At 39.5% G+C, this 27626-nt stretch overlaps 1 protein-coding gene across 1 annotated transcript in view; it reads right to left on the bottom strand.

Moving 5' to 3' along the window:
- The window catches only part of PCDH15 (protocadherin related 15), a 1406570-nt gene that overhangs the window by 100463 nt on the left and 1278481 nt on the right, over positions 1–27626 (bottom strand). The window contains exon 31 of the mRNA XM_050959272.1: positions 21852–21979. Within this exon, the coding sequence (XP_050815229.1) occupies positions 21852–21979 (128 nt within the window). The remainder of the gene's footprint in view (positions 1–21851; positions 21980–27626) is intronic.

Below are 27626 nucleotides of genomic sequence, written 5' to 3'. Positions count from 1 at the left end.
ACTGTCTTAACAATGGCTTTTAATATGCTAACATATATTTAAGATCCTCTTTCTGTTTCCATTTCCTGAGAAAAGGTGGAAGAATTTTAAAGCATGGTCTTTTATTGGCCTTTCATCTACTTCTAACCATCTTTCTAAAAAATCTGCAATAGGACAGGTGACAAAGCTCACAAGTAAGTGGAGAACGGAGACCAGGGAGATGGGTCAGAAATAGGAGGGAACGTGGGCTATAATGGCAGAGAGAAAGGAGGGTCAGGGCAAAACTGAGAAGATCAAATCAGTATCTTAGATGCCTATATACAAATGAGAGAAGTATGGGCAATAAGCAGGAAGAATTGGAAGTGCTAATAAATAAATACAACTATGACATTGTTGGCATCACTGAAACTTGGTGGGATAATACACAACTGGAATGTTGGTATGGATGGGTACAGCTTGCTCAGAAAGGATAGACGGGGGAAAAAGGAGGTACAGCAATATAGATACAATGGATTTCAGGAAAGCGGATTTTAGTGAGCTCAGAGAGCTGATAGGTAAGGTCCAATGGGAATCAAGACTGAGGGGAAAAACAACTGAGGAGAGTTGGCAATATTTCAAAGGGACACTATTAAGGGCCCAAAAGCAAGCTATTCCACTGGGTAGGAAAGATAGAAAATGTGACAAAAGACCAGCTTGGCTTAACCATGAGATCTTGCATAAGCTAAAAAATAAAAAAGAGTTATATAAAAAATTGAAACTAGGACAAATTACAAAGGATGAATATAGGCAAACATAGGAATGCAGGGGCACGATTAGAAAGGCAAAGGCACAAAATGAGCTCAAACTAGCTACAGGAATCAAGAAGACTTTTCATCAATACATTAGAAGCAAGAGGAAGACCAAGGACAGGGTAGGCCCCACTGCTCAGTGAGGAGGGAGAAACAGTAACAGGAAACTTGGAAATGGCAGAGATGCTCAATGACTTTGTTTCGGTCTTCACCGAGAAGCCTGAAAGAATGCCTAACACAGCGAATGCTAATAGGAAGGGGATAGGCTTGGAAGATAAAGAACAAGTTACATGCCTGCAAGTCACCAGGGCCTGATGAAATGCATCCTAGAACACTCAAGGAGATAATAGAGGAGGTATCTGAGCCTCTATCTTTGGAAAATCATGGGAGACAGGAGACATTCCAGAAGACTGGGAAAGGGCAAATATAGTGCCCATCTAAAAAAAGGGAAATAAAAACCACCCAGGAAACTACAGACCAGTTAGTCTGACTTCTGTGCCAGGGAAGATAATGGAGCAAGTAATTAAGGAAATCATCTGCAAACACTTGAAAGGTGGTAAGGTGATAGGGAATACCAAGCATGGATTTGTAAAGAACAAATAATGTCAAACCAATCTGATAACTTTCTTTGATAGGATAATGAGTCTTGTGGATAAGGGAGAAGCGGTGGATGTGGTATACCTAGACTTTAGTAAGGCATTTGATACAGTCTCGCATGATATTCTTATCAATAGACTAGGCACACACAACTTAGATGGGACTAAGTGCATAACTGGCTGGATAACCGTACTCAGAGAGTAGTTATTAATGGTTCCCAATCCTGCTGGAAAGGTATAAAAAGTGGGGTTCCGCAGAGGTCTGTTTTGGGACTGGCTCTGTTCAATATCTTCATCAACAACTTAGATACTGGCATAGAAAGTACACTTAAGTTTGCAGATGATACCAAACTGGGAGGGATTGCAACTGCTCTGGAGGATAGGGTCATAATTCAAAATGATCTGGACAAATTGGAGAAATGGTCTGAGGTAAACAGGATGAAATTTAATAAAGACAAATGCAAAGTGCTCCTCTTAGGAAAGAACAATCAATTTCACATATACAGAATGGGAAGAGACTGTCTAGGAAGGAGTACGGCAGAAAGGGATCTAGGGGTTATAGTGGACCACAAGCTAAATATGAGTCAACAGTGTGATGCTGTTGCAAAAAAAGCAAACATGATTCTGTGATGCATTAACAGGTGTGTTGTGAGCAAGATAGGAGAAGTCATTCTTCCACTCTACTCTGTGCTGGTTAGGCCTCAACTGGAACATTGAATCCAGTTCTGGCACCACATTTCAAGAAAGATGTGGAGAAATTGGAGAGAGTCCAGAGAAAAGAACAAAAATGATTAAAGGTCTAGAGAACATGACCTATGAAGGAAGGCTGAAAGAATTGGGTTTGTTTAGTTTGGAAAAGAGAAGACTGAGAGGTGACATGATAACAGTTTTCAGGTATCTAAAAGGGTGTCATAAAGAGGGAGGAGAAAACTTGTTCATCTTTGCCAAGGGAGGTTTAGGTTGGACATTAGGAAAAAGTTCCTAATTGTCAGGGTGGTTAAACACTGGAATAAACTGCCTAGGGAGGTTGTGGAATCTCTATCTCTGGACATTTTTAAGATTAGATAAATGTCTATCAGGGATGGTCTAGACATTATTTGGTCCTGCCATGAGGGCAAGGGACTGGACTTGATGACCTCTCGAGGTCCCTTCCAGCTCTACAATCTATGAATTTATCCGCTGTAAATGGGCTTCTATTGAATGGAACATTTTCCACTAACAGTCAGTTTTATTGTCCTTCTCTTCCATTTAAATGTGGGTCCACTGCTAATGTATTCTCAAGTCTAGATTTTTCTCGCTCTCCCCTTGCCTTTTTACTGTGTCTGCATGACAGCTTTTATTTTTTACTCCAAAAAACATCATTAAATTTAACGATGAATTTAAGAATAATATACAGAGGGCATCTGATGGTCTTCAGTGGGTACTATCTCTCTTTCAAACAAGTTAGGCTCCATAACTCATAAATATTAGCAAGACATAAATGAGCAAAGGACATGAATTGTAATTTCATCAGCAGTATTATAATTTATTCAAGCCACAAAATGAATTATTTTTTTCTTGAACTTGTAACAGACCAGACCAACTGGAGTTCAGTTTATACACACTTACGAGTGGCATATTTGCTATAAATTTCCCTAAATGCGATATGCATAAACCGTGGACTAAAAATTAATGTCTACAACGACAAAATTGTTCAGTACTGTTAAAGTGACACTAATTGTACTGAAAATCGTACTTGCTGACTTGACTGGTTACTTGTGCACAGGGCTAAAAAAAGCTTGTCTGCTTGGTTTTAAATAAATGTCATACTTCAGCACATGCAATACACTCAGCACAAACAAGTCCAAGATACCTTTCTTACATTTTGACAGTATTACATAATGACAGATATGTAACTGTGACATGCAAATTCAATGAAAGAGACCCAGCAAACACCACTTAGAAGTCGAGGCCAGAGGGGAATACTAGTCAAGAGCAGATTGAGATCTAAGAGAAGCCACAGTGACAGCAGGACTGCTGCATAACATTTCACACCTCCACCTAAACATTAACTCTACCATCTGATTTAAATATCCCTTGGTAATCGAAGCTAATGTTATTCTGACATACTATGAATATATTTTCTTTTTAAAACATTGGACGTACTTAAATAGACACAGATTTTTAACATTTCAGAATTATTGCTCCCTTGATTGTTAAGGCTTGATGTAATTCACAAAGCTAAAATAAAGACATTTTATCTCCATCACGGTGGTAAAAAAAAAAATACTGAAAAGCTATTTTAGAACCCAAAAGTTAGCTCGGTAGAAACCATTTTAAAATCAACATTTCCCAGCTAATATTTACCATTTTATCACAGGTATCTTCTACAGTATGCATGTAGCTAACTTAGGTGCAGTATTAAAAACAAATAAACATCAGTATGTAATATGTAAAAGATTGTGCGCAGGACTGTATATGCCAAAATATTTCCTCAGAAAGTATGATTTATCAGCAGGAACCAATTTCAATATAAAAAGCATCATCATTTCTAGACAATTACAATCAATTTGTGAATATTTTCTTTCCCCACAACTATCCTCACTAGCAGACACAGCTGAAAGTGGTAGGATGAAGCAAGCCTCTCTGCAAGGTCCTGTGCTCTGAAGCTTTGCTCAGGAATATATTGTTGAGTTTAAGAGACTCATAGCAAGATAGATTCAAACACAGCACAAAGAAGTATATATGTGGTGAGGAGCACAGGGAATATAACCAAACTGTTTCCAAATCACAGAAAGAGTTTTGATTTGGTGTGGATTAAAAAAAAAGATAGAATCATAGAATTGTAGGACTCAAAGGGATCTCAAGAGGTCATCTAGTCCCTGCATTCATGTGAGGATTAAGTAATATCTAGACTGTCCCTGACATGTGTTGTCCAACCTACTTTTCAAAATCTCCATTGATGGAGATTCCACAACCTCCCAAGGCAATTTATTCCAGTATTTAACCACACTGACAGATAGTAAGTTTTTCCTAATGTCCAACCTAAACTTCCCTTGCTGCAATTTAAGCCCATTGCTTCTTGTCCTATTCTCAGAGGTTAAGGAGAATATTTTCCCTTCTTCTTGTAACAACTTTATGTACTTGAAAACTTATCTTCTGCCTCAGTCTTCTCTTCTCCAGAATAAACGAACCCATTTTTTCAATCTTCCCTCATTAGTCATGTTTTCTAGACCTTTAATCATTTTTGTTTTTCTCCTATTTCTCTACATCCTTCCTGAAATGTTGTGCCCAGAACTGGACAGAATACTCCATCTGAGTCTTAATCAGTGCAGAGTAGAGCGGCAGAATTACTTCTTGTGTGTTGCTTACAACACTCTTGCTGATGCATCCCAGAATATTTGCTTTTTTTATGCAATAGTTTTATATTGTTCACTCGTATTTAGTTTGTGAACCACTATGACCCCCAGATCCCTTTCTGCAGTACTCCTTCTGAGGCAGTCATTTCCCATTTTGTATGTGTGCATTGCTGGCACATGATGGCATATATAACATTAGTAGACGTGCAGACGAATGAGCCTTTGATGGTGTGGCTGATGTGGTTGAGTCCTCTGATAGACATTCACCTGCATGTCTACTAATGTTATATATGCCATCATGTGCCAGCAATGCCCCTCCGCCATGTATATTGGCCAAACCAGACAGTTCCTACATAAAAGAATAAATGGACACAAATTGGACACTTCAATCTCCCTGGACATTCTATAACAGATTTAAAAGTAACTATTCTTGAAAAAAAAAACTTCAGAAACGGACTTCAAAGAGAAACAGCAGATCTAAAATTCATTTGCAAATTTAACACCATTAATTTGGGCTTGAATAGGGACCGGGAATAACTGGCTCATTGAAAAAGCAGCTTTGCCTCTCCTGGAACTGATACTTCCTCATCTATTATTGGGAGTGGACTACATCCACCCTGATCGAATTGGCCTTGTCAAAACTAGTTCTCCACTTCTGAGGTACTCCCTTCTCTTCATGTGTCATTATATAATGCCTGCATATGTAACTTTCACTCCATGCATCTGAAGAAGTAAGGCTTTTTATCCATGAAAGCTTATGCCCAAATAAATCTGTTAGTCTTTAAGGTGCCACCGGACTTGTTGTTTTTATTATCTTCTGGGTGTTTGCAAATTGATTGCTTAATTATTTGCTACATTATCTTTCTGGTTACTGAAGTTAAGCTGACTGGCCTGTAATTCCCACTTGTCCTTATTTCTTTTTTTATAGATTGGCACTAAATTTGCCCTTTTCCAGTCCTCTGGAATCTCTCCTGACTTCCATGACTTTTCAAAGGTAATCACTCATTGTGACTCAGATCTCTCTTCAGTCAACTCCTTGATTATTGTAAGATGTATTTCATCAGGTTCTGGTGACTTGAAGACATCTAACTTGTCTAAGTAATCTTTAACTTGTTCTTTCCCTATTTTAGCCTCTGATCCTACATCATTTTCACAGGCATTCACTATGTTAGATGTCCAATCCCTACTAACATTTTTGGTGAAAACTGAAACAAAAAATGCATTTAGCACGTCTGCCACTTCCACATTTTCTGTTCTTCCCTCCCTACCCCCACCACACACACACATTGAATAACAGGCCTACCCTGTCCTTGGGTCTTCTGCTTGCTTCTAATATATTTGTAAAATGTTTTCTTGGTACCTTTTATGTCTCTAGTTAGTTTAATCTTGTTTTGTGCCTTAACCTTTCTAATTTTGTCCCTACATACTTGCATCCTTTGTAATTTGACCTAGTTGCTACTTTTTGTAGGACTCTTTTTTGAGTTTCAGACCACTGAAAATCTGGTCAAGCCAGGGTGGTCTCTTGCCATACTTCCTACAAGACAGTTCTTTATTTTTTCCAAGGCAGTTCGCCTACCCCTAATTGAGATATGGATAAATGAGAGTGGAAAGAGACCACAATTTCATTTTCCACTTGTATCTCAGGTCTAAATCTCAACACAGATCTCCAAAAGTAAAAGGCTAAAGAGCAGTAAATCACTGTGGCACCACACTCAAAATTTGTAATATACTTAATAACCGTTTGTTAAATTAAGAATATTTCTTTCTTTCAGGATAACTAAGCTAGCAAAGACCAGCTATCTACAATGAAACTATCCTTTTACTTCAAGTTAGTGAATCATAGCATGACATAAAATACTATCTTTTCCTACTCATCAGCTATGATCTGTTATGTTATAGTCAATCACAATTATCAAAATTAAGGTTGAATAATAAAAAAAATTGAAGGGCACACAAAGCCAAAGTGTGGATGCTTATAATGTATACAGATTTATGTGAGTCTTCATTAATAATAGCTGTCATTAAATGGTGTGCAGTTCTCCAAGTTGACACACTTTTATATTTTTCTGATATGTGCAGAATTCAGCTTTGCTGCAACTGCACTGAAGTCAGTGGAATTACATCTACTTACCCAAGGCTAAATATGGCTCTTGGTTTTATACTGAGTTACCCTTGTAATTTATGATATGTGAATTAAACTAACACTGATTTTATCTTTAGCATGGATAGATTCACATGTAAGTGGAAAAACAAAATATTAATAATGATAAAAAGGAGGTTCAAGGACCTGACAACAATTCTATAGGTTCATAGAAGTCAGAGATGGTTGTTTACTCAGTCTACATTTTCTCTTTCTTAATTTCAACCTATTACTGTTTCACAGGACTTGAAAATTTACTGAACACCTGCTATCTCTAGGAGGAAGCCTACTTGCTAAGCTGTAAGAGTGGTGCTCTGAGCCATGCCCTCTCCCAAGCTATATCCAGTCTCTTAGGCCTACAGACCTCTGTCCACCACTGGCTGAACTCAGACCTTTCAATAAATGCCAACCCTGTTCTTCTCCTCTACACCACCCCTCCTCCAATAAAACAACTTGTGCCTGTTCTCTTCTCCCATTCCCAATGAATTAATGCTGGACAGGTGCTCTTAAGTCCCTCAAATAAATCAACTGATGCTGGCCTCTCATATATTCTCTGTTGGAGTGGCTACAAGGCTACCCACCAAAAGAATCCTCTGGGGTTGCAGAAGAATTGGGCTGTACACCAGTGTACACAAAACCAAGAAACACGGGACCTGAGGAGGAGGAGACTCCAGCTAATGTGAAATCCAGCAGCGGTAGGACCTCTCTCTGCTCTTTACAAGGGTGAGGCAGTATCATAACCTAGTCCCAGATTTGGACCTTAGCGTCCAAAATATGGGGGTTAGCATGAAAACCTCCAAGCTTAGTTACCAGCTTGGACCTGGTAAAGCTGCCACCACCCAAAAATTTAGAGTGTTTTGGGGCACTCTGGTCCCCCCAAAAACCTTCCCTGGGGACCCCAAGACCCAAATCCCTTGAGTCTCACAACAAAGGGAAATAAACCTTTTCCCTTCCCCCCTCCAGGTGTTCCTGGAGAGAGACACAGAAGCAAACTCCGTGAATCTAAACAGAGGGATCCCACCCTCTTTATTTCCAGTCCTGGAAACACAAGCACTTCCCTCTTCACCCAGAGGGAATGCAAAGTCAGGCTAGTAAATCTAACACACACAGATTTCCCCCTGACTTCTTCCTCCCACCAATTCCCTGGTGAGCTGCAGACTCAATTCCCTGGAGTTCCCCACTAAAGAAAAACTCCAACAGGTCTTAAAAAGAAAGCTTTATATAAACAGAAAGAAAAATACATAAAAATGGTCTCTCTGTATCAAGGTGACAAATACAAGGTCATTTGCTTAAAAGAAATATGAATAAACAGCCTTATTCAAAAAGAATACAATTCAAAGCACTCCAGCAACTATATCCATGTAAATACAAAAGAAAACAATAGAAACCTTACTGCCTTACTATATGGTACTTACAACTTGGAAATAGAAGATTAGAAAGCAGGAAACAGAAATCACTTCTCATAGCCGAGAGAGTGCACAGGCAGAAGACCAAAGAACAAAGGACTCCCACACAAAGTTCCCTCCACCCAGATTTGAAAAAGTCCTGTTTCCTGATTGGTCCTCTGGTCAGGTGTTTCAGATTACTTCTTTCCAGGTGAAAGAGACGTTAACCCTTAGCTATCTGTTTATGACAGGCAGGCAGCTGACATCATCCCACCAAGCATAGGGTTGTGGAAGATGGTGGATTCTGCAACACCTGGGGGCACTTGCAAAGCCACCATTACAGATCTCTGATTGGGTGGCATGGTGGTGGCAATAGTGGGGCCTCCACATAAAAAAACCTTATGCTGGGGTAGTAGAAGCCCTCCTCTCCATTCCAAACAAAGAGAGACTTCTGCTCTGTTGGTGGGGTAGTATATTGTCTATATTTGAGTCACTGCTCATTTAATTTCCTTGTCTTTATTTATTAATGACTACTTTTTCTCTAGTACTTGTTTTCTCCTGATACATTTGTAAAGGCCTCTTGTATTTCCTTTACATTTTTGGCTAGCACGATCTCTTTTTTTCTTTTTCTTTTTTTGTTTTTTTTTGCTGCCCTTAATTTTCTCAGTCCTTAAAGTGCAATTCTACTTAAAAACTGACAAAGTAAAAATGGCACTTTCTTACTCAGCAGGTCTGCTCCATGTGTATCCAAGCATAAAAATCATTTTTACTAGATATTTTATTGTATTAGTCTTGAAAGACCTGGATAGCTATACTTATGAGACTACACTTTTTGTCCACTCATCTATAGAAAGCTTGTAGAGGCCACTGAATATGCAGAATGTATTACCCTCTCAATTACTGTTTTATGTACCATGCACTGGGTAACAACTCCCTAAACACACACACACACACTCTCTCTCTCTTTCTTTTTTTCTTAAACAAACTACTTACAGAGATGCTGCAACTGCAGCTTGCAATCAAACCACAAGCAGACAGAGTGCCTTCTTCCAACACTTCTTCCTAGTGCCTTCTTCTAACACTTATCTCTTGTAACATATGCTACTTCCTCCAAGTTCCATGAAGCCAGCTACAGTTACAATTGTACAATCCTATTGAAGACAACTACATCTGTAACTTTTCTGAATACTAAGTAAGTAGAAAGAAAGATGGTGGAGTCACCGTGGATAGCTCTCTGAAAACTTCAGCTCAATATGCAGCAGGGTCACAAAAGGCTAACCAAATGTTAGGAAATATTAGGAAACGGATAGATAAGACAGAAAATGTCATAATGCTATATAAATCCATAGTGCACTGCACCTTGAATACTGTGTCCAGTTCTGGCCACCTAATCTCAAAAAGAATATAGTGGAACTGGAGGAGTTTCAGAGAAAGGCAACAAAAACTATCAAGGGAATGGAAAGGTTTCTATATGAGGAGATACTAAGGGTACGTCTACACAGCAAAGAAGAAACCACAGCTGGCCCATGCCAGCTAATTCAGGCTCGTGGGGCTTGGGCTGTTGGGGCTGTTTCATTGCTGTGGAGACTTCCAGGCTTGGGCTGGAGCCCAGACTCTAGAACTCTGTGGAATTCAGAGAGCAGGAACATTACCCTGCAAGGAAACTGAGAAAACTCTCCTGTAGTAGAAACAGTGGGGTGACAGAAAGTGCTAAGAAGCTCTTCAGTGAGCCAGGGAAGAAACTTGGATGGAGACGAGCTCATACACCAGGAACCCAGGAGGGGGCTGAGGCCAGGGCCCAAGACAAGGTAAGGTAGGAAGTGGATCAGGGAGATAACAAATGGTGTGCATAGTCAGGCCTTGACTGCCTATACAAGCTTCCCTGGACTGGAACCCAGTGGAAAGGGAGGACCTGTATTCCCCTACTGGCCCACCAAGGAAGGTGGAGTGGAATCTGCCTCCTCTCCCCCCGCCCACCACGAAGAGCTAGAACAACTGAAATGCTCCGATACTAGTGAGTCCAGACTTGGACAGAGAGTCCAACCTGAAGTTGAAGGACTATTACTTGTTGGACTACTGGTTTACCCCAGGAGTAAGACTTTATGTGACTTGTCCGGAAGGCTAAGTCACAAGAAGCAGACCAGCACAGGGTCTGAAATGGCTGTCAGCAGGGGACACACCTAAAACAAAGCATAATAGAGTTTGCCCAGAAACTAGCACCATGTGGGCAAAGGGTTCCACTGAGTATTTTTCTGACCAAGTGGGTGTGTTTGTCTCTGTGTGAAAAAGACAAGAAAAGGTGCAGACATGGAAACAGAGAGCCAGAGGCAAAGCAGGAAACCCAAGCAGCAGTCTATGAGCAGCGTATGATCCTGGGGAAAAAACGCTACAGAGAGCACTTTTTGGTCTGGGGTTGGCTAAAGATACTTGGGGCTGTTAGGTAAGTAACTATTCTTTTGTTTCTGGTTCCTCCTGCATTTGCAACAACATGATCTTGTACGTTCATTGTAAATAAGATTGCATCAAAGAAAAGAACAGATTTCATTTTCAGTTTCTTCTCCCAACTGGAACAGGATGCCCAACTTTGACTAGCCACTCGGGTCAATAAAGGGCAACAACATGTTAAAGAATATGTGCTGAACTTGCAACCTTTTGCAGGCTGGGAAAATTGCTTCCTCTTATGAAAGACAATTCATTAACATAGCACAGATTTTTAGACTGACACTGAAACAAAATTGTAACTTTCCTCAAGTTTGAAGAATAGTTTGCCTAGTTCAGCAGCAGCCATTTCAAAGTAACTGGATTTATCATTGCTCTTGATTAAAATATGTTCCCTTGAAGCACCCAGGCTACCATTTCTGTAGAGATATTTTTGTAAATATGCTCAATGGGAGGTTCTCAATTTATTAAAAATAAAACTTCCCCACCTTGCATTTCTCATAGTAAAAACTGCTGGGTCAAAATGTTTTTAATACAACATGTTTTTAATTGGTTGTTCTCAGATTTTAGTCAGTATTTATCACTGTCAATAACCTTCTGTTTTACTGCTGGGAAACTGATGGGAATAACATTAAGAAGGAATATCCATACTTCAGCAATGATTCAGATTGTCTCTCAGCATAGAAAAAATCTTGAATAAAAGTCAAGTAACTCCACTCTTTAAACTGTTTGTATTTTCCCTGCTACAATAAAATGACAAGTATTTTTTATATCTTTCAAACTTGCTATGATTGTGCTCTAAAATGAGTTTTTTTCTGCAGCCATTAGTGCTAACATTAGTGATGTACACCTGAGGGATACACTACAATATATCTAAAAATCTTACTTTTATACTTAGTCATGTCTTTGTCCAACAAGATGTAAAATTATGCAAAATGTGAAATTTAGAAGCCTCAATTACAATCTGTAATTTAAAGAGTTTTACATTTGAACTTTAAAACACTTTTTCAATTATATATGAATATTTTTGATATTAAAGACTCTGCCACTTCTCAAACTATTTAAACTGTATATTTTGTCCACATAAAAGCTTGCAGCATATTTTAGCTGTAATTATTGTTTTTTTCTGGTACTATTTCTCAAATGTAAACATTTAACGTTATCCTGTAGCACAGAAGGAATAAATTGGCCTGATTACAAATTGATGCATCAGGCTGCTAAATTTTGAATGGCTTTATTTAATATACAGTTTTCACTTTGAAACATTCTGTTCTTTCTTTTCTCAAATTTAAGGAGTCTGTCAGGGCCCATTAACATTAATAGGAAGTACATACTGTACATTGAGTGATAAATAGATGCCTAGCTGATACATTTATTAAAAATATAGTATATTCATTTAGTTCACATCTCAACAAAAAGTTGTTGTGTGCATGTGACTGAATTCCATCTAGTGGTCTTGATACCGCTACATAATAAGTATTGGAATACATAACTTCATAAACCAGAATGAAGCAGTTCAGGTTAAAATGGCACTCAGAAGGGCGGGGAGGGTGGACGGAGAATACAATTTAGCCAATTTTCCAGTATACCTCTTCTATTGTTGCTATTGGTTTTTCAGTGAAAATTTGAGGTTCTGAGACAAAAGAAAGGTTTGTTTCTATCAAAATTACCCAGATACTTTTTATCCTGTGTTATGTGGAGCTTTATGGATTACTAGACTTTAATGAGTACTTTCAGGAGGAAGTTTATTGTAGATTTTTTCCCCTACTTAAGTTTTGAAATCTTGGACTCAAACAATGCCCACTGCTAATCCTTCAATCTTTACACAGTCTAGTTCAAGATCAACTGTTACGAATACTTTTATTTTAAGAATGTATTTCAGCTACAGATTCAACACTCATACCACTTAATAGAATATATTTTCCCACTATTTTTGAGCAAGTATCACTAAAGAAATTACAAGAAGATCATACAGAAGCATAGTGAACATTTAAAGCTCCTTCTTCTTCTTGAGAATTATATATACACAATTCAATAAATCCATTTGTGACAGCATATTTAAATGTCAACAAGAGCTGATGTAATTACTACTTGTCTTATGAAAACGTAATGAATAGGCATGGGTTTGTAATAAATTGTAAATCTTTCTTCTGCCATGTTTACGAAGTACAACTGAATTATATATACTTTTTTTAAAAAACAACAACCACCCTGCATATTCTGCTTCTGTATTTGCTGAAAAATTTCACCATTGCAACATGGGAGAGAAATCTCTAACCTGGTGAACTTTAGTCAAACTTAACTCAAACATGAACATACCTCAGTTTTCTTCATCAGTTCTGTGTAAATTGAAACTGGCAAACATTGGCTTATTATTGGTTCTCTATGTCAGAACAATGGTACTATTTTTTCATTATGCCACTGGAAAAAACACTCTTTTCCTGAAACTTAGCAGGGTAGAACTCACACCTTTCATTGCTTGTAATACAAATGTCATTTTCTGCCTTTATTTTCTCTCTCCTTTGTAGAACTTCTGCTTCCCCAAACAGCCTAACTCTTTTACAGCAGCCAAAACCATTGTTAATTGACTTTACAGTGGCAGTATAATAAAGTACAATAATTGTCATCATAGTAAACAATGGTATGACCTCATTTAGAATACTATGCTCAGTTTTGATCTCTCCATCTTAAAGATACAGCAGAAATAAAGATTGATGACAAGTGCTATTGGAAAAAAATAAGGGCAGTATACTTCAGAGAGGTGAAAAATAAAAGGTGTCATGATAAAAATATACAAAACAACAAATGGTATACAACACAATTAGAATGTGGAACTCATTGCCACAAGGTATCATAGTGGCCACTAACTTGCCATGATTTTTAAAAGAATCAGACATGTATATGGATAACGGGATAGTTCGAAGTTATAATAAATATATTAAAACAAAAACAATCATCACACACACCAAAAACATAAGCCTTCAAATTTCAGGGCATAAACCAACTTCTAACTATTGGGGATAGGAAGAAATTTCTTCATGGTATAACCTGTCTCCAAACTACCTGCTATAAGGCTTCTTCTCCTGAAGCAATTGCTAGAAGTCACTCTTGGAGGCAAGATACTGGACTAGACAGACTGCTGGTCTGATCCAGCCTGGCATTTCCTGTGTTTACTAAAGCTAATGATCAGGACAAACAGGAAAATGAGACACAGGGATGCATTTTAAAGTGGAAGGCTGCATCTTTATTAACCTTTTCCTTTTAGCGTAGGAGTGCTATGTCCTTCCCTACCCCCAGAAAGTAACTGTCATTTATTTGGGTCCTGTGCAGTTGTAAAGGATCTTCATGCTAGAGCTGGTTGGGAACTTTCTGTTTTGTTTTGGTTTTGGTTAGAAAATGCAGATTTGTCAAAACCAAAATGGTTATAGAACTGTATTGGTTTCCATTAAATTTCTCAGTGAGGAGGGAGAGGTCACCCCAAAATGGCCAACAGCCCAGTGGCTATGGCACTCACCTCTGATGTGGGAGATGTAGGTTCAAGTTCCTGGTCAATTAAGATTAGTCTTGAAACTGGGCTCTTCCACATGCCAGGCTATAGGCCCTAAGCACTGGCCTATTAAGAAATTCTGGGGTGGGTCTCTTTGGTTTTCAGCAGCAATTCCTGTCCAGACTTGAGAAATCTTCTAAAGGAGGGGATATTCTGCCTGATTGGAGCAAGACTTGAGCCTGGGTCTTCCACATCCCATGTGAGTACTGTGACCACTAGGCCAGAGAGTCAGTCTCTCTCTCTCAATGAATATTTAACTACTTATTCAAAGTGGAACAGCTGTAACAGAAGAGACTGAGAGAGAGACAGAGCTGGTTAGGGCATTCTGAATAAGGCAGAACAGGGTCTAGAATCTGGATCTCCCACATCCTAGGTGAGTGTACTAACCACTTAGCAATTGGGTATTTCTGGGGTAATCTGACACTCTCACTGTTTGGTGGAAAAGGTCTTGGCTTTGTTCTGAATGAGAATGGGATCAAATGTTGAAACCTCAATTTTTCCCCAAAATGAAATTCTTGTTTTCCAGCCATCCTTACTTCAGGTCAAGTAACCAATATTCAGGATTGACCCCCTTCAGTCAACCCCCTACAATTCAGGCCACCTCTGAAACCTCTTACCCTACTCCCATGAGGGGGAAATGAGGATGCACATGCATAGCATAAGAAGAGTTCAGTCTCTCCCTCCTTACTCCAAGGTAAGAGGGTCTACCAGTTCTTCCTCTGGTCTCATATTTACCTCTGGGAGCTGGTTTCTTTGAAGCTCTCACCTGCACTGGATGCCAGCAACAAATTGCAACTAAATTACAAACTCACTTACAACTTTTAAATGGCACTTAAGCTTTATTTACTTAAAACTAGCATCCGGCATGTTGCAATCAAGGTGCAAAAAACACACCGGATCCCTTTGTCAATTCTGCTCTGAAAGAAAAATTCCTTCCTGATTCCAAAATCTGACAATCGTCAGGCCCACATCATCTTGGAAATGCAGTTGAAACTATAACTCCATTATACGGCAGGGCCACAACTGCATCAGGATGGCTTTACATACAGGAAGGGCAATGCACATACACAACCTGCCCAGTGACAGTAGAGAGAGGTAGTGAATTCTCCACTCCTCCTCTGCCTCTCTTCTCCTTCCTCCTCCAGTGCATTCTGGAGAAGGGCTAGAGGAGAAGTTCCCCAAGTAGCTAAGCCTACCTCCATCTTCCCCTCCTCCTCTCAGAATCCAAGGGTTCCTTTTCCCCGACCTAGCAGATCAAACATTTGCTCTCCTCCACTTCTATTTAGACTTCACTGAGACTTTTAATGAACATCTGAAATATTTCCTTCTATCACAGGAGTGTAAATGTGTTATAATTTTTTTTAAAGTCTGACCAAGTTTATAGACATTGATGACACAATCATATATACAGATTCTAAATTCCACTAAACTCTTGATGAAATTTTAATTTTCTAGCAGAACTGGATGAAGTTTTCAGAGGTGCAAAAATCTGCAATGAGTAACCAGGGCTGCCCAGAGGTGGGGGGCAAGTGGGGCAATTTGCCCCAGGCCCCACAGGGACACCCACAAGAGTTTTTCGGGGCCCCTGGAGCAGGGTCCTTCACTCACTCCAGGGGCCCCGGAAAACTCTCATGGGACCTGCTGCCGAAGTGCCCCAAAGACCCGCGGTGGCGGGTGTCATAAACACATAGTTAAGGGTTAATGTCTCTTTTACCTGTAAAGGGTTAACAAACAGGGACCCAAACACCTGACCAGAGGACCAATCAGGAAATAAGATACTTTCAAATCTAGGTGGAGGGAAGCCTTTGTTTGTGGGTTTTGGGTTTTGCTTTGTTCTCTCTAGGCTCTGAGAGTGACCACACATACCTATAGGCTCTCTAATCTTCTGTTCCAATTTTGTAAGTACAAAGTAGAAAGACAGTTTAGTCTTTGTAATTGTTTTGCTGTATTTGCAACTGTGTATCTGGCTGGTAGAGTTTAATGTGTATTTGGGTGAAAGTACTTTAAATTGTATTTCTGCTGGAGAAAGCTTTCTTTCTATTGTCTATAAGCTGAAAAACCCTGTAACTTTTTACCAGCTAAATTGCAGAGATAAATCTTTTACTTTTTTCTTTCTTTTTATATTAAAAGTTTTGCTTTTAAGACTTGTCTGATTTTTTTCTCCTAGTTAAGGCTCAAAGGAACTGAGTTTTATATACCAGGGAATTGGTGGGGAGAAGGGAAAGAGAGCAGGGAGGGAAAGGTAAATTTCCTCTTTGTGTTAGATTCACGGAGCTTGAATCTGTATTGCCTCTGGGAGAAGGGGGAGAGAAACCTAATCTCTCTGTGTTGTGTTTCAAGGAGTTGAAGCACGGTAATCTCCTAGTGTGCCCAGGCAGGAAAGATCTGGGAGGAGGTAAAGAGGAGGGAGGGAATGGTTTATTTCCCTTTGTTGTGAGACTCAAGGAATTTGGGTTTTGGGGTCCCCAGGGAAGGTTTGGGGAGACCAGAGTTTATCAGGTACTCAGAATCCTGATTGGTGACAGACTATCAGATCTAAGCTGGTAATTAAGCTTAGGGGAATTCATGCTAGTACCCATATTTTGGACGCTAAGGTCCAGATTTGGGAATTATACTGTGACAAGGGGTCCTTCCGCTCTGAGACCCGCCACCAAACTGCCGGGTCTTTGGCGGCAATTCGGTGGCAGGGGCCCCCCGCTGCCGAAGACCCGAGGCCCCTTGAATCCTCTGGGCGGCCCTGTGAATAACTGGAAAATGTGTACACCACCTTCTCATGGAAGTTGTGTGTGTCAGATTTCAGCTGGTAATACAGAATAAAATGAAATGGAAGTTTCTTGATCAAGCTGTCAGATGTGGCCACACAAAAGAGGGAAAAATGTTAAAGACTTTTCAAAAAGTGAAATAAAGTACATCTCATTCTTCGAAGTCCATAACACAGAAAAATTTTATCTGATTCACCTCAATCCTTCCCCTACCACCACTTTCCCACCCACATACCAAAAGTTATACTCTGGCTAGGGACCACAACATTTAAAAGAGCAGGCAGAAAAGTGGAAGCTAGAAAAGAGGGTCAAATTGGGATAATAATAAAAAGTGTGTCACATTATTAACTAAAAGAGTCACTGAAGTGCCTCCATAACTTCTGATTTTATGCAGTTCAGCATAAAAAGATAACTGATCATCAGCCAACTGATCATTTTCTTCTTTGAGGACAAAAAATAATATTTAAATTAAAAATAAACTCATTGGCCTCCTGAGGGCAATGTTATATACAAAAGAAGCCACCAAAAAAACCCAACATTTTCCAACCATTTATATGCATTTAATAAATATTTACCATTGACTAGAGTTGGTCAGAAGTTTCCAGACAAAACTTTATTTAGCTGGAAAATGCCAGCTTGTCAAACCTGAAATGTCTCTTGACCAAGACAGAAATCTGCCTGGTTTTCTGCCAGCTCACCTAGCAGGCTGCTGGATAGATTGGTCTTCCAGGTCCATGGCTATGGAGGAACTCCATCTTGCATATTATTCTAGGGCTGGGGTCCCAGAGAGTTCCAGGCTCTCGCCAGCCCCACCATGCCAAGATTGCCAGGGTTTCCAGGCTACATGCAATGAATCTAGGAGCCTGTCAGTCCAGAAAGTCCTGAGGTACCTGGCTTTAACTAGGGTTTGCAGTTTCTGTGCTGTTGGGTCTGCACAAAGAAGGCTGGAAGCCCTGAGAACCTTGATTTAAGTGAGGGCTGGGCTGGGCTCTCAGGATTTCCAGTCTCCCTGCCATAGAGCTGTGATCCTGGAAACCATTGGGGCTCCCAGGGCTAGGCTGCTCCAGAGTTGCAGATCCTCAGAGAGCCAGAAGCAGCTGACTAAAATTGACATTCTTGTCAGTTTTACCACTACTAATTACAAGAATGTCAATTTTAGTCAGCTGCTGCTGGTCCTGGCGAATATGTAGCATTTTGAAACAGCATATGTCAGTGTTTCTGAAATGAAAAGTGTCTTGGATTTCTGGTTCATAAGAAATTACAAAATATTTGGTTTCATTCCATTTCCATATGAAACCAAATATCAAAATACTGAAATTTCTCATGAACCAGAAATCCCAAGTTCTACCATTGCTATCTTATACTCTAAGGTGGTGGGATGGAGTGGAAGGGGGAGGGCAACAATGGCAATAGTGAACCCCACTATGTGTGTAGCTGCCATAAATACTGATTTGTAATGGCAACCCCTGAACTGGACTGACAGATAAGATTATTCTCATTTCAGAATTAGGCACTCCTGGCCTGTGGGCTGTTTGTGCTCCGTAACTTTCATTTCAGTACTAAAGATCTTCATATCTTTTATTTATAAAAATTTCTCTGATATACGAAAAAATATTTTAAGATTCTAAAAGCTGTTATCAGCAGGGGAAAGAATGGGAATATTTTGAGAAAAAAACATACTTGAATAATTATCAGTTTCTTTTCACAGCCACTCTAATTTAAAAAATTTAATGATAATTAATGATAATGATAATGAAGCTAATAATGCAAGAAAATGTGTTAAAAATCTTAAAGTAGTTTCTTGGTGGAACTGAAATTTAAATAAACTCTATAACACAAGCTATTATGGGTACCTTTCTAAGGTGTTTAAAATTGAAATTGGAAGAAACATTCATTAAATTCTACTCACGATGATCCTGCATATAATACCTACTGAGATTAGACATGGTATTATATAATTCATTTCATTAGTACTTAGTAATGTCTTATTTTTGTATTGTATTTAATGAAAAAAAAGGAATTCCTTTTTGTCTAAATAGATACAAATGAAGGCAGAGTGAAATGAATTAATTAGTAGTGGTTTTCAGAAAGCTCGCACTTACTGGTTAAATCCAACAATAAATCACATTGATCCAATTTGTGGGTTTGCTTTACTACACCAACACGCCTGTTTATTTTTCTGTTTCATTTTAAATAAAGAAACTTTAATGTAAGGGGGTTGTATTTTTTTTATTTTCAATGAACAACTTTCACTCTCTTATACCTTGGAAAGTAGTGTGGAGTTTCCATTTCACTATGGGCCTGCTCTTATTGAAGTCAAAAGGAGATTTGCCACTGACTTTGATGGGAGAAGGATACAGCCATTAAAGTGTACATATTTCTTGCTTTGCTTGGATATCTACTACTTTCCTTCAGATTATATCAACTGAAATGTTGAGTAGCCTTGCTGGTCACAGAATATTAGAGAGACAAGGTGGTTGAGAAAGAGACAATTTTCTGAGCTACAAAGAACTAAGGTAGCTCGAAAGCTTCCCTGTTTCACCAACAGAAGTTGGTCCCATAAAAAATATTATCTCACATACCTTGCCATGGGTGAAGGCAAATATTTCCCTTGCAAGTTTGTCCCTATTTCATGTATTTCTGACCCACCTCACTGATGATTGTTGGTGTTTGTGCCTGGAATTCAGTGATAGAAAACCAGGAGCCTCTTTGAAGAGATAGGAGAAAGACTCCACTGTGCAGAAAATTTTGACTGACCTAATTCATAATACAAGTTTGTAGTACTTCCTTAAGTTTCGTATGCTTCTACTCACAAATACTCTTAAATCTTTATGGCTTTGATAGCTAAGACTTTGTTATCTCCTCAGGTAACTTACTTATCTCTTGTGCAGAATGGTATCATAAGCTTTTCTGTAGTTCAAATATTTAACACAATTTTCCATGTCTACATTTTTGAGTATGCCAAACCTTTAATTCAGAAGTCCAAAGTGAACTTATCAGATGAATCAGATATACAGACATCCAATTATATCTAACTACATATTTTTCATATGCAAGCACTGGTTTAACAGCAATCATTGTTATACTCCTGTACCAGATATGGACTGGCTACAGGGCTTGCTTCTGAGCAAGAACACACCAAATGTATCCAGTACAAGAGCCTTTAATGTTCTCCCCCCATGGCTGAGGTTAGCTTAAATAAGGAATGTTACATACTTCACCAACTAATGGCTGAATAGTGTACTGTAGTTTATCATTCCATTACAATCACTGTATCTGCCCCTATTCTTAGACATATCCCACATGTTCTAAACCAGTCTCTGTACCACCAAACATTTAAAAATACCTAATTATCTGCATCATCAGCTGTGCCAGATCACCACATTGGGGTGGGGGGGAAAGGGATTACAAAAGTGGCTAGAAGTAATTTTTGTGCTACCTTAATTTGGGGGACAAGCAGGTGCAAGTTTGTCCCTCAGGGCTAACTTATTGCAGCCCGCAATGGCCTCCTAAAAGCTGTTATAGTAACTGGATATCACTGGAGGGAAGCACAATTTGTCCACACCCACTGTGGCCCCCAGCACATCCCCTATGATGGAAGGAAGATAGGAAAGGGTGGAATAAAGCAGGTTATGTAAGCTTGATGCAATGAAAGGATTCCTCTACACCATTTAGGAAAACTCCCAGCTACGCTCTTAGAACAGATTTAAGGCTGCTGTGTGCCACTGAAACAGCCTCCTGGGGGCTGAGGATCTGAATGAGATCAAAAGGGGAAAAATAAATAAAACAAGCAATAATATTATGCACCAGTAGGCAAGATAAGCAAATCCAAAGACCAAGGGATCCTTCCTAATATTCAGTGCTTACCTGCCTTCCAGTATTTTTTATAATATCTCTGAGCTAACTTGATGAAGGACACTACCCTGAGGTAAATAACGGACAGCTTTAATAAGCTTCTGTCATTCTCTATTAGATTTCTGATGTTCGAAACAAATCACTAGGTTAAGATAAGGGAAATATCCTGGAAGGTCAAGTTTTGTGACCTTTTGTGAATAAACTAGAATCAGCAACTTTCAGGCTTTTCCACAACAGTTTAAAGTGATACAAAATGCAGAAGGAAAAAGGGAGAAAAGCTAACTTCAACAGGCCTGGAAAACAGAGTCTTGCAGAGCACTAAAGAATATGGCCATACAGTATTTTATAGGAACTAGACACTTCCAGTTTTAACATTCTTTGTTTAAAGCTAATTTATTAAGTAAAATGTTATTTTTCTCCTAAATAGAATATATTAAAAATATATATTTATCCTGTACAATTTGTTTTAACTACGGCCAAATTTATGACATACAGCAAATAGATGTGAAATTGCTTTCCTGAACTGAAACAGAGGCTGACTGTCATTTCATTACCAAACATTAACGTGCTGCAGAAGAATACTTCGGAAGGCTTTTAGGTAGAAACTCTATTAAGGCATGTTGGAAATGGCGATATATTGACATATTCCAAAAAATAATGGCTACATATCTTTAAATAAAAATATCCAAAGCTAAACAAAGAAGCTAATCCTGTATCCTTACTTAGGCAAAACACTATTGATCTTAAAGGGAGTTTTGCTTCAGGAAATACTGGATTATTGGGCCAACATACTTGCAAAACTCCAAATTTGTGTGCATGAACAGGGTTTTAGACAGATAATTAGCCAATCTGCACCTATTTTACTTGCTTATGTGGCCAAGTCATGTGTGAATTTTTGTTAATGTAGCAGGAGCTCAAATAGTTTGCAGATGCATCTACTGTAACCTCGTGTGGAAATTTAATCCAGTGAGTAAATACTTTTTCTTTCCCTGTGAACTGTACTTAAATAGCTTGACTCCCACCTTAACTTTCATCACGGAAGAAAACATTTTAGCATCTTCAGACACGCCTCCAATGTAGAGTTTTTTGGTAAAGACAGGAGCATGGTCATTTTCATCCTGCACTTCAATAAACACCTTGGCTGTGTTACCTTTTAAAAAAAAAGAAGAAGAAATACATGTGGGTCTTTTGAGAATAAATTTCGAATGGCTCATATTCTACTATTAAAGAATAGATCAACTGAAACAAATACATTGATAAAATTGTAAAAAACAACAACAAAACCCTAGGTAAGATAATTGCACAGTTAGGTTTTATGTTATTCTTGCATATTAAAAGGTAAATTTTAACTGCCAGATCCTCTCCTTACTCAAAACTAAATTAATACTGAAAATAGGGAATAAGAAAAGCACAGTTTAGACATAAATCAGGGCCATTAAATACATTTTTTAAAAAGATACAGTTATGGTATTTTGCATTATTTTAAAATTCAGCATTTTATCACTACTTATGATTAGGGTGACTAGATGTCCTGATTTTATAGGGACAATCTCGATATTTGGGGCTTTTTCTTATATAGGCTCTTATTACCTCCACCCCCTGTTCCAATTTTTCACACATGCTATCTGATCACCCTACTTATGATATAGTTTCGGAAGCCTGGAGCTGAAATTTGCTCCCTTATCAACTATTCACATGGTCCCTTTAATAGTACTAAAATATACATTACAGAGTAGTTGTTTGTTAAAGGAATAATAAACACATTTGTTGAGGTTTAGCAAAAATATATTATGTACACTAGTTGTCAAGCCTTGATTATAAATATCATCAACTGTTCTTCTAATGCATACAACTTTCTTTTAAAATTTTAATTATTAGTAACTAAACACTTATTACTGAATTCTGATGTTGGGCCAGCAAACCAGCACAAGGAGTATGTGCAACAGTGCTGGCAGGAGCATTTTCTACATAATGAATTCTGCCAGCTCATAGCAGCATTCTATATTGCAGGCCAATGCAATAATACTGTGGGGTGCTCTTTATACTTCTTCTGATACACCTGCTTGCTGACATACAGCATAAAGAGCTGATGAACTTGCTCCTGCAAGTTGCTAAGAATTCTCAATGACTATTTAATTTATTGTGTCAGGTGAGTGAGTGCACAAGAGCATACTTGTGTATCAAGGATGTAGTCCACCTGGCTGCTTACATGTTGAACCAGGGTCCCTATGCTCCCTTCTGGCACATCTGGGTGCAGGATTAGCCCTTAAATTATGTTTTATCAAACTAATCTCAGTTACCACAATGAACAATAATGACCACAAATAATTTCCTTTCTCCACAAGAAAAACAAAAACCTTCTGGCAAAATGTACCAGCCCATCTGGAGCAAACATGAACTTGTGCAGTGATATACATGGCAAATGTAATGTAATTTTGTCTCTTTTCATACTCCATAATCCAGAAAGGAATCACTGTTAAAAATGCTAATAGCCAGTTTGTTAAGAAAGACTGCATTTTCCATTGACAAATCACTTCATTTCAAGTTGGTTCTCTTACTTAGTAGTAATCAGTGATTATTTTGAAAGTTGTGCAGCAAGCTTACTTCATAGCAGTTGCTTTGTCAATCTGGTTTAAACACAATGGCATATTGAAAAAAGTGCAGTAGTGTCTTTAATAGAAAATAGACCACTTCCTGCTTTGGCAAAGGCACTAGAGATGATATGTTTAACTGAAGGCCTAGACATTAGAAACATGAAGACTTCATAAAAACAACTGAAGTCGGAGAAAAATGTTCAAAGTATAGTAGATTTAAACATATGAGGAAATGGCATTCTGGCAACAGAATAATCAGTTATTCCCTTTCCACATTGATCTGTACAGATAAAAATGAACAAGCTGTAGGTGCTGTCATTCCATGGGAAAATTGCTTCATAACAAGCTATTGCCTTTCTATGTATTAAAAAAAAAGGAGCTATACTTTGACAGGTAACTTTGTTATATGTAGGAACAGTGTCTAGAGCAGGTGGATGAAATAATATCTTTTACTGGGCCAGCTTCTGCTGGTTAGCGAGACAATAAAAGATATTATCTCACCCACCTTGTCTCTCTAATATCCTGGGACCAACATGGCTACAACAGCACCGCATACAGCAATGAAAGATATCTGATCTAAATCTGCAAAGAATCCTGTGGCACCTTATAGACTAACAGAAGTTTTGGAGCATGAGCTTTCGTGGGTGAATAACAACTTTGTCTGATGCATGTAGTGGAAATTTCCAGGGGCAGGTATATATATGCAGGCAAGAAGCAGGCTAGAGATAATGAGGTTAGTTCAGTCAGGGAGGATGAGGCCCTCTTCTAGCAGTTAAGGTGTGAAAACCAAGAGAGAAGAAACTGGTTTTGTAGTTGGCAAGCCATTCACAGTCTTTGTTTAATCTGAGCTGATGGTGTCAAATTTGCAGGTGAACTGAAGCTCAGCAGTTTTTCTTTGAAGTCTGGTCCTGAAGATTTTTTGCTGCAGGATGGCCACCTTACGATCTGCTATTATGTGGCCAGAGAGGTTGAAGTGTTCTCCTACAGCTTTTTGTATACTGCCATTCCTAATATCTGATTTGTGTCCATTTATCCTTTTCTGTAGAGACTGTCCAGTTTGGCCGATGTACGTAGCAGAGAGGCATTGCTGGCATATGATGGCGTATATTACATTGGTGGACGTGCAGGTGAATGAACCAGTGATGGTGTGGCAGATCTGGTTAGGTCCTGTGAATGGCTTGCCAACTACAAAACCAGTTTTTCCTCTCTTGGCTTTCACACCTCAACTGCTAGAAGAGGGTCTCATCCTCCCTGATTGAACTAACCTCGTTATCTTCAGCCTGCTTCTTGCTTGCATATATATACCTGCCCCTGGAAATTTCCACTACATGCATCTGACAAAGTCAGTATTCACCCACGAAAGCTCATGCTCCAAAACTTCTGTTAGTCTATAAGGTGCCACAGGACTCTTTGCTGCTTTTACAGATCCAGACTAACATGGCTACCCTTCTGATACATGACACCATGCAAGGCACTGCATTTAGCCGTATGGAGTGGAAATCCATCAACCTCATGAAGAAACTTGCACAAATACAGACAGATATCATCTTCCTTTCCAAATGCAAATGGATGGACATCATACCAAATGGACTAAAGATAAAAAATCCACTGCTTTCTACATACTACACAGACCACAGTGAGAGATTATGCCATAATCTTATCAAAGAAACTGAGGAACCACCTGATCAGCATCCTATACAGCAAACAGGAAAACATCAAAAAAGAACTCTCCAACCTGGACACTCTCATAAATAACCAAACTTCCATACAAACAGACTTCACTAAAATAAGACAGGAGATCTACATTACTCACTTCACCTCTCTACAAAGGAAAAAGGACTGCAAGCTGTCTAAACTCCTACCTGCCACATGGGGCCACAACCGTGGTACCCCTAACCCACCCAGAAATATCGTCAATCTATCCAACCACACACTCAGTCCAGAAGAAAAGTCTGTCCTATCTCGGGGACTCTCTTTCTGCCCTGCCACCCCCACCAACATGATACAGTTCTGCGGCGATCTGGAAGCCTACTTTCGCCATCTCCGACTCAAAGAAAATTTTCAGGATAACACTGAACAGCACACTGATACACAGGTACCCTCCCACCAACAGCACAAGAAGAAGAACTCCACATGGACTCCTCCTGAGGGTCAAAATGATAGTCTGGACCTATACATAGAATGCTTCCGCCAACATGCACAGGCAGAAATTGTGGAAAAACAACATCGCTTGCCTCATAACCTAAGTTGTGTAGAATGCAATGCCATCCACAGCCTCAGAAATCACCCTGAGATTATCATCAAAGAGGCTGATAAAGGAGGTGCTGTTGTCATCATCAACAGGTCTTACTACCAAAAGGAGGCCGCCAGACAACTCTACAATTCCAAATTCTACAGGCCACTTCCCTCAGATCCCACTGAGGAATACACTAAGAAACTGCACCATCTACTCAGGACACTCCCTACACTAGCACCGGAACAAATCAACATACCCTTAGAGCCCTGAACAGGGTTATTCTATTTACTACCCAAGATCCACAAACCCGGAAAACCTGGATGCCCCATCATCTCGGGCATTGGCACTCTCACTGAAGGACTGTCTGGATATGTGGACTCTCTACTCAGACCCTATGCCACCAGCACTCCCAGCTATCTCTGTGACACCACTGATTTCCTGAGGAAACTACAATGCATTGGTGACCTTCCAGAAAACACCATCCTAGCCACCATGGATGTAGAGGCTCTCTACACAGACATTCCACACACAGATGGAACACAAGTTGTCAAGAACAGTATCCCAGATGATGCCACAGCACAACTGGTTGCTGAGCTCTGTGCCTTTATCCTCATACACAACTGTTTCAAATTTGATGACAATATATATCTCCAGATCAGTGGCACTGCTATGGGCACCCGCAATATGCCAACATTTTTATGGCGACCTGGAACAACGCTTCCTCAGCTCTCGTCCACTTACGGCCCTTCTCTGCCTATGCTACATTGATGACATCTTCATCATCTGGACCCATGGGAAGGAGACTCTGGAAAAATTCCACCACGATTTCAACAGCTTCCACCCCACCATCAACCTCAGCCTGGACCAATCTACACAGGGTCTACTTCCTTGACACAAAAGTGCAAATAAGTGATGGTCACATTAACACCACCCTATACCGAAAACCTGCCGATCACTATGTCTACCTTCATGCCTTCAGCTTCCACCGCAGGCACACCACACGATCCATTGTCTACAGCCAAGCACTGAGGTACAACCACATCTGTTCTAACCCCTCAGACAGAGACCAACACCCTACAAAATCTCCACCAAGCATTCTCAAAACTACAATACCCGCACGAGAAATAAGGAAACAGATCAACAGAGCCAGACGTGTACCCAGAAGCCTCCTACTGCAAGACAAACCCAAGAAAGAAATAACAGGACTCTATAGCCATCACATATAATCCGCAGCTAAAACTGCTCCAATGCATCATCAGGGATCTACAACCCATCCTGGACAACGATCCCACACTATCCTCGGGTAGCAGGCCAGTCCTCACCCACAGACAACCTGCCAACCTGAAGCATATTCTCACCAGTAACTGCACACCGCACCATAGTAACTCTAACTCAGGAACCAATCCATGCAACAAACCTCGATGCCAACTCTGCCCACATATCTACACCAGCGACACCATCACAGGACCTAACCAGATCAGCCACACCATCACCGGTTCATTCACTTGCACGTCCACCAATGTAATATACACCATCACATGCCAGCAATGCCCCTCTGCTACGTACATCGGCCAAACTGGACAGTCTCTACAGAAAAAGATAAATGGACACAAATCAGATATTAGGAATGGCAATATACAAAAAGCTGTAGAAGAAAACTTCAATCTCCCTGGCCACACAATAGCAGATCTTACGGTGGCCATCCTGCAGCAAAAAAACTTCAGGACCAGACTTCAAAGAAAATCTGCTGAGCTTCAGTTCATCTGCAAATTTGACACCATCAGCTCAGGATTAAACAAAGACTGTGAATGGCTTGCCGATTACAAAACCAGTTTCTCCTCCCTTGGTTTTCACACCTCAACTGCTAGAACAGGGTCTCATCTTCCCTGATTGAACTACCTCATTATCTCTAGCTTGCCTGCATATGTATACCTGCCCCTGGAAATTTCCACTACATGCATCTGACG

Source organism: Gopherus flavomarginatus, chromosome 6 (genome assembly GCF_025201925.1).
Source record: "Gopherus flavomarginatus isolate rGopFla2 chromosome 6, rGopFla2.mat.asm, whole genome shotgun sequence".
Classification (NCBI taxonomy): Eukaryota; Metazoa; Chordata; order Testudines; family Testudinidae; genus Gopherus; species Gopherus flavomarginatus.
This window is presented reverse-complemented; position numbering and strand designations above follow the sequence as displayed.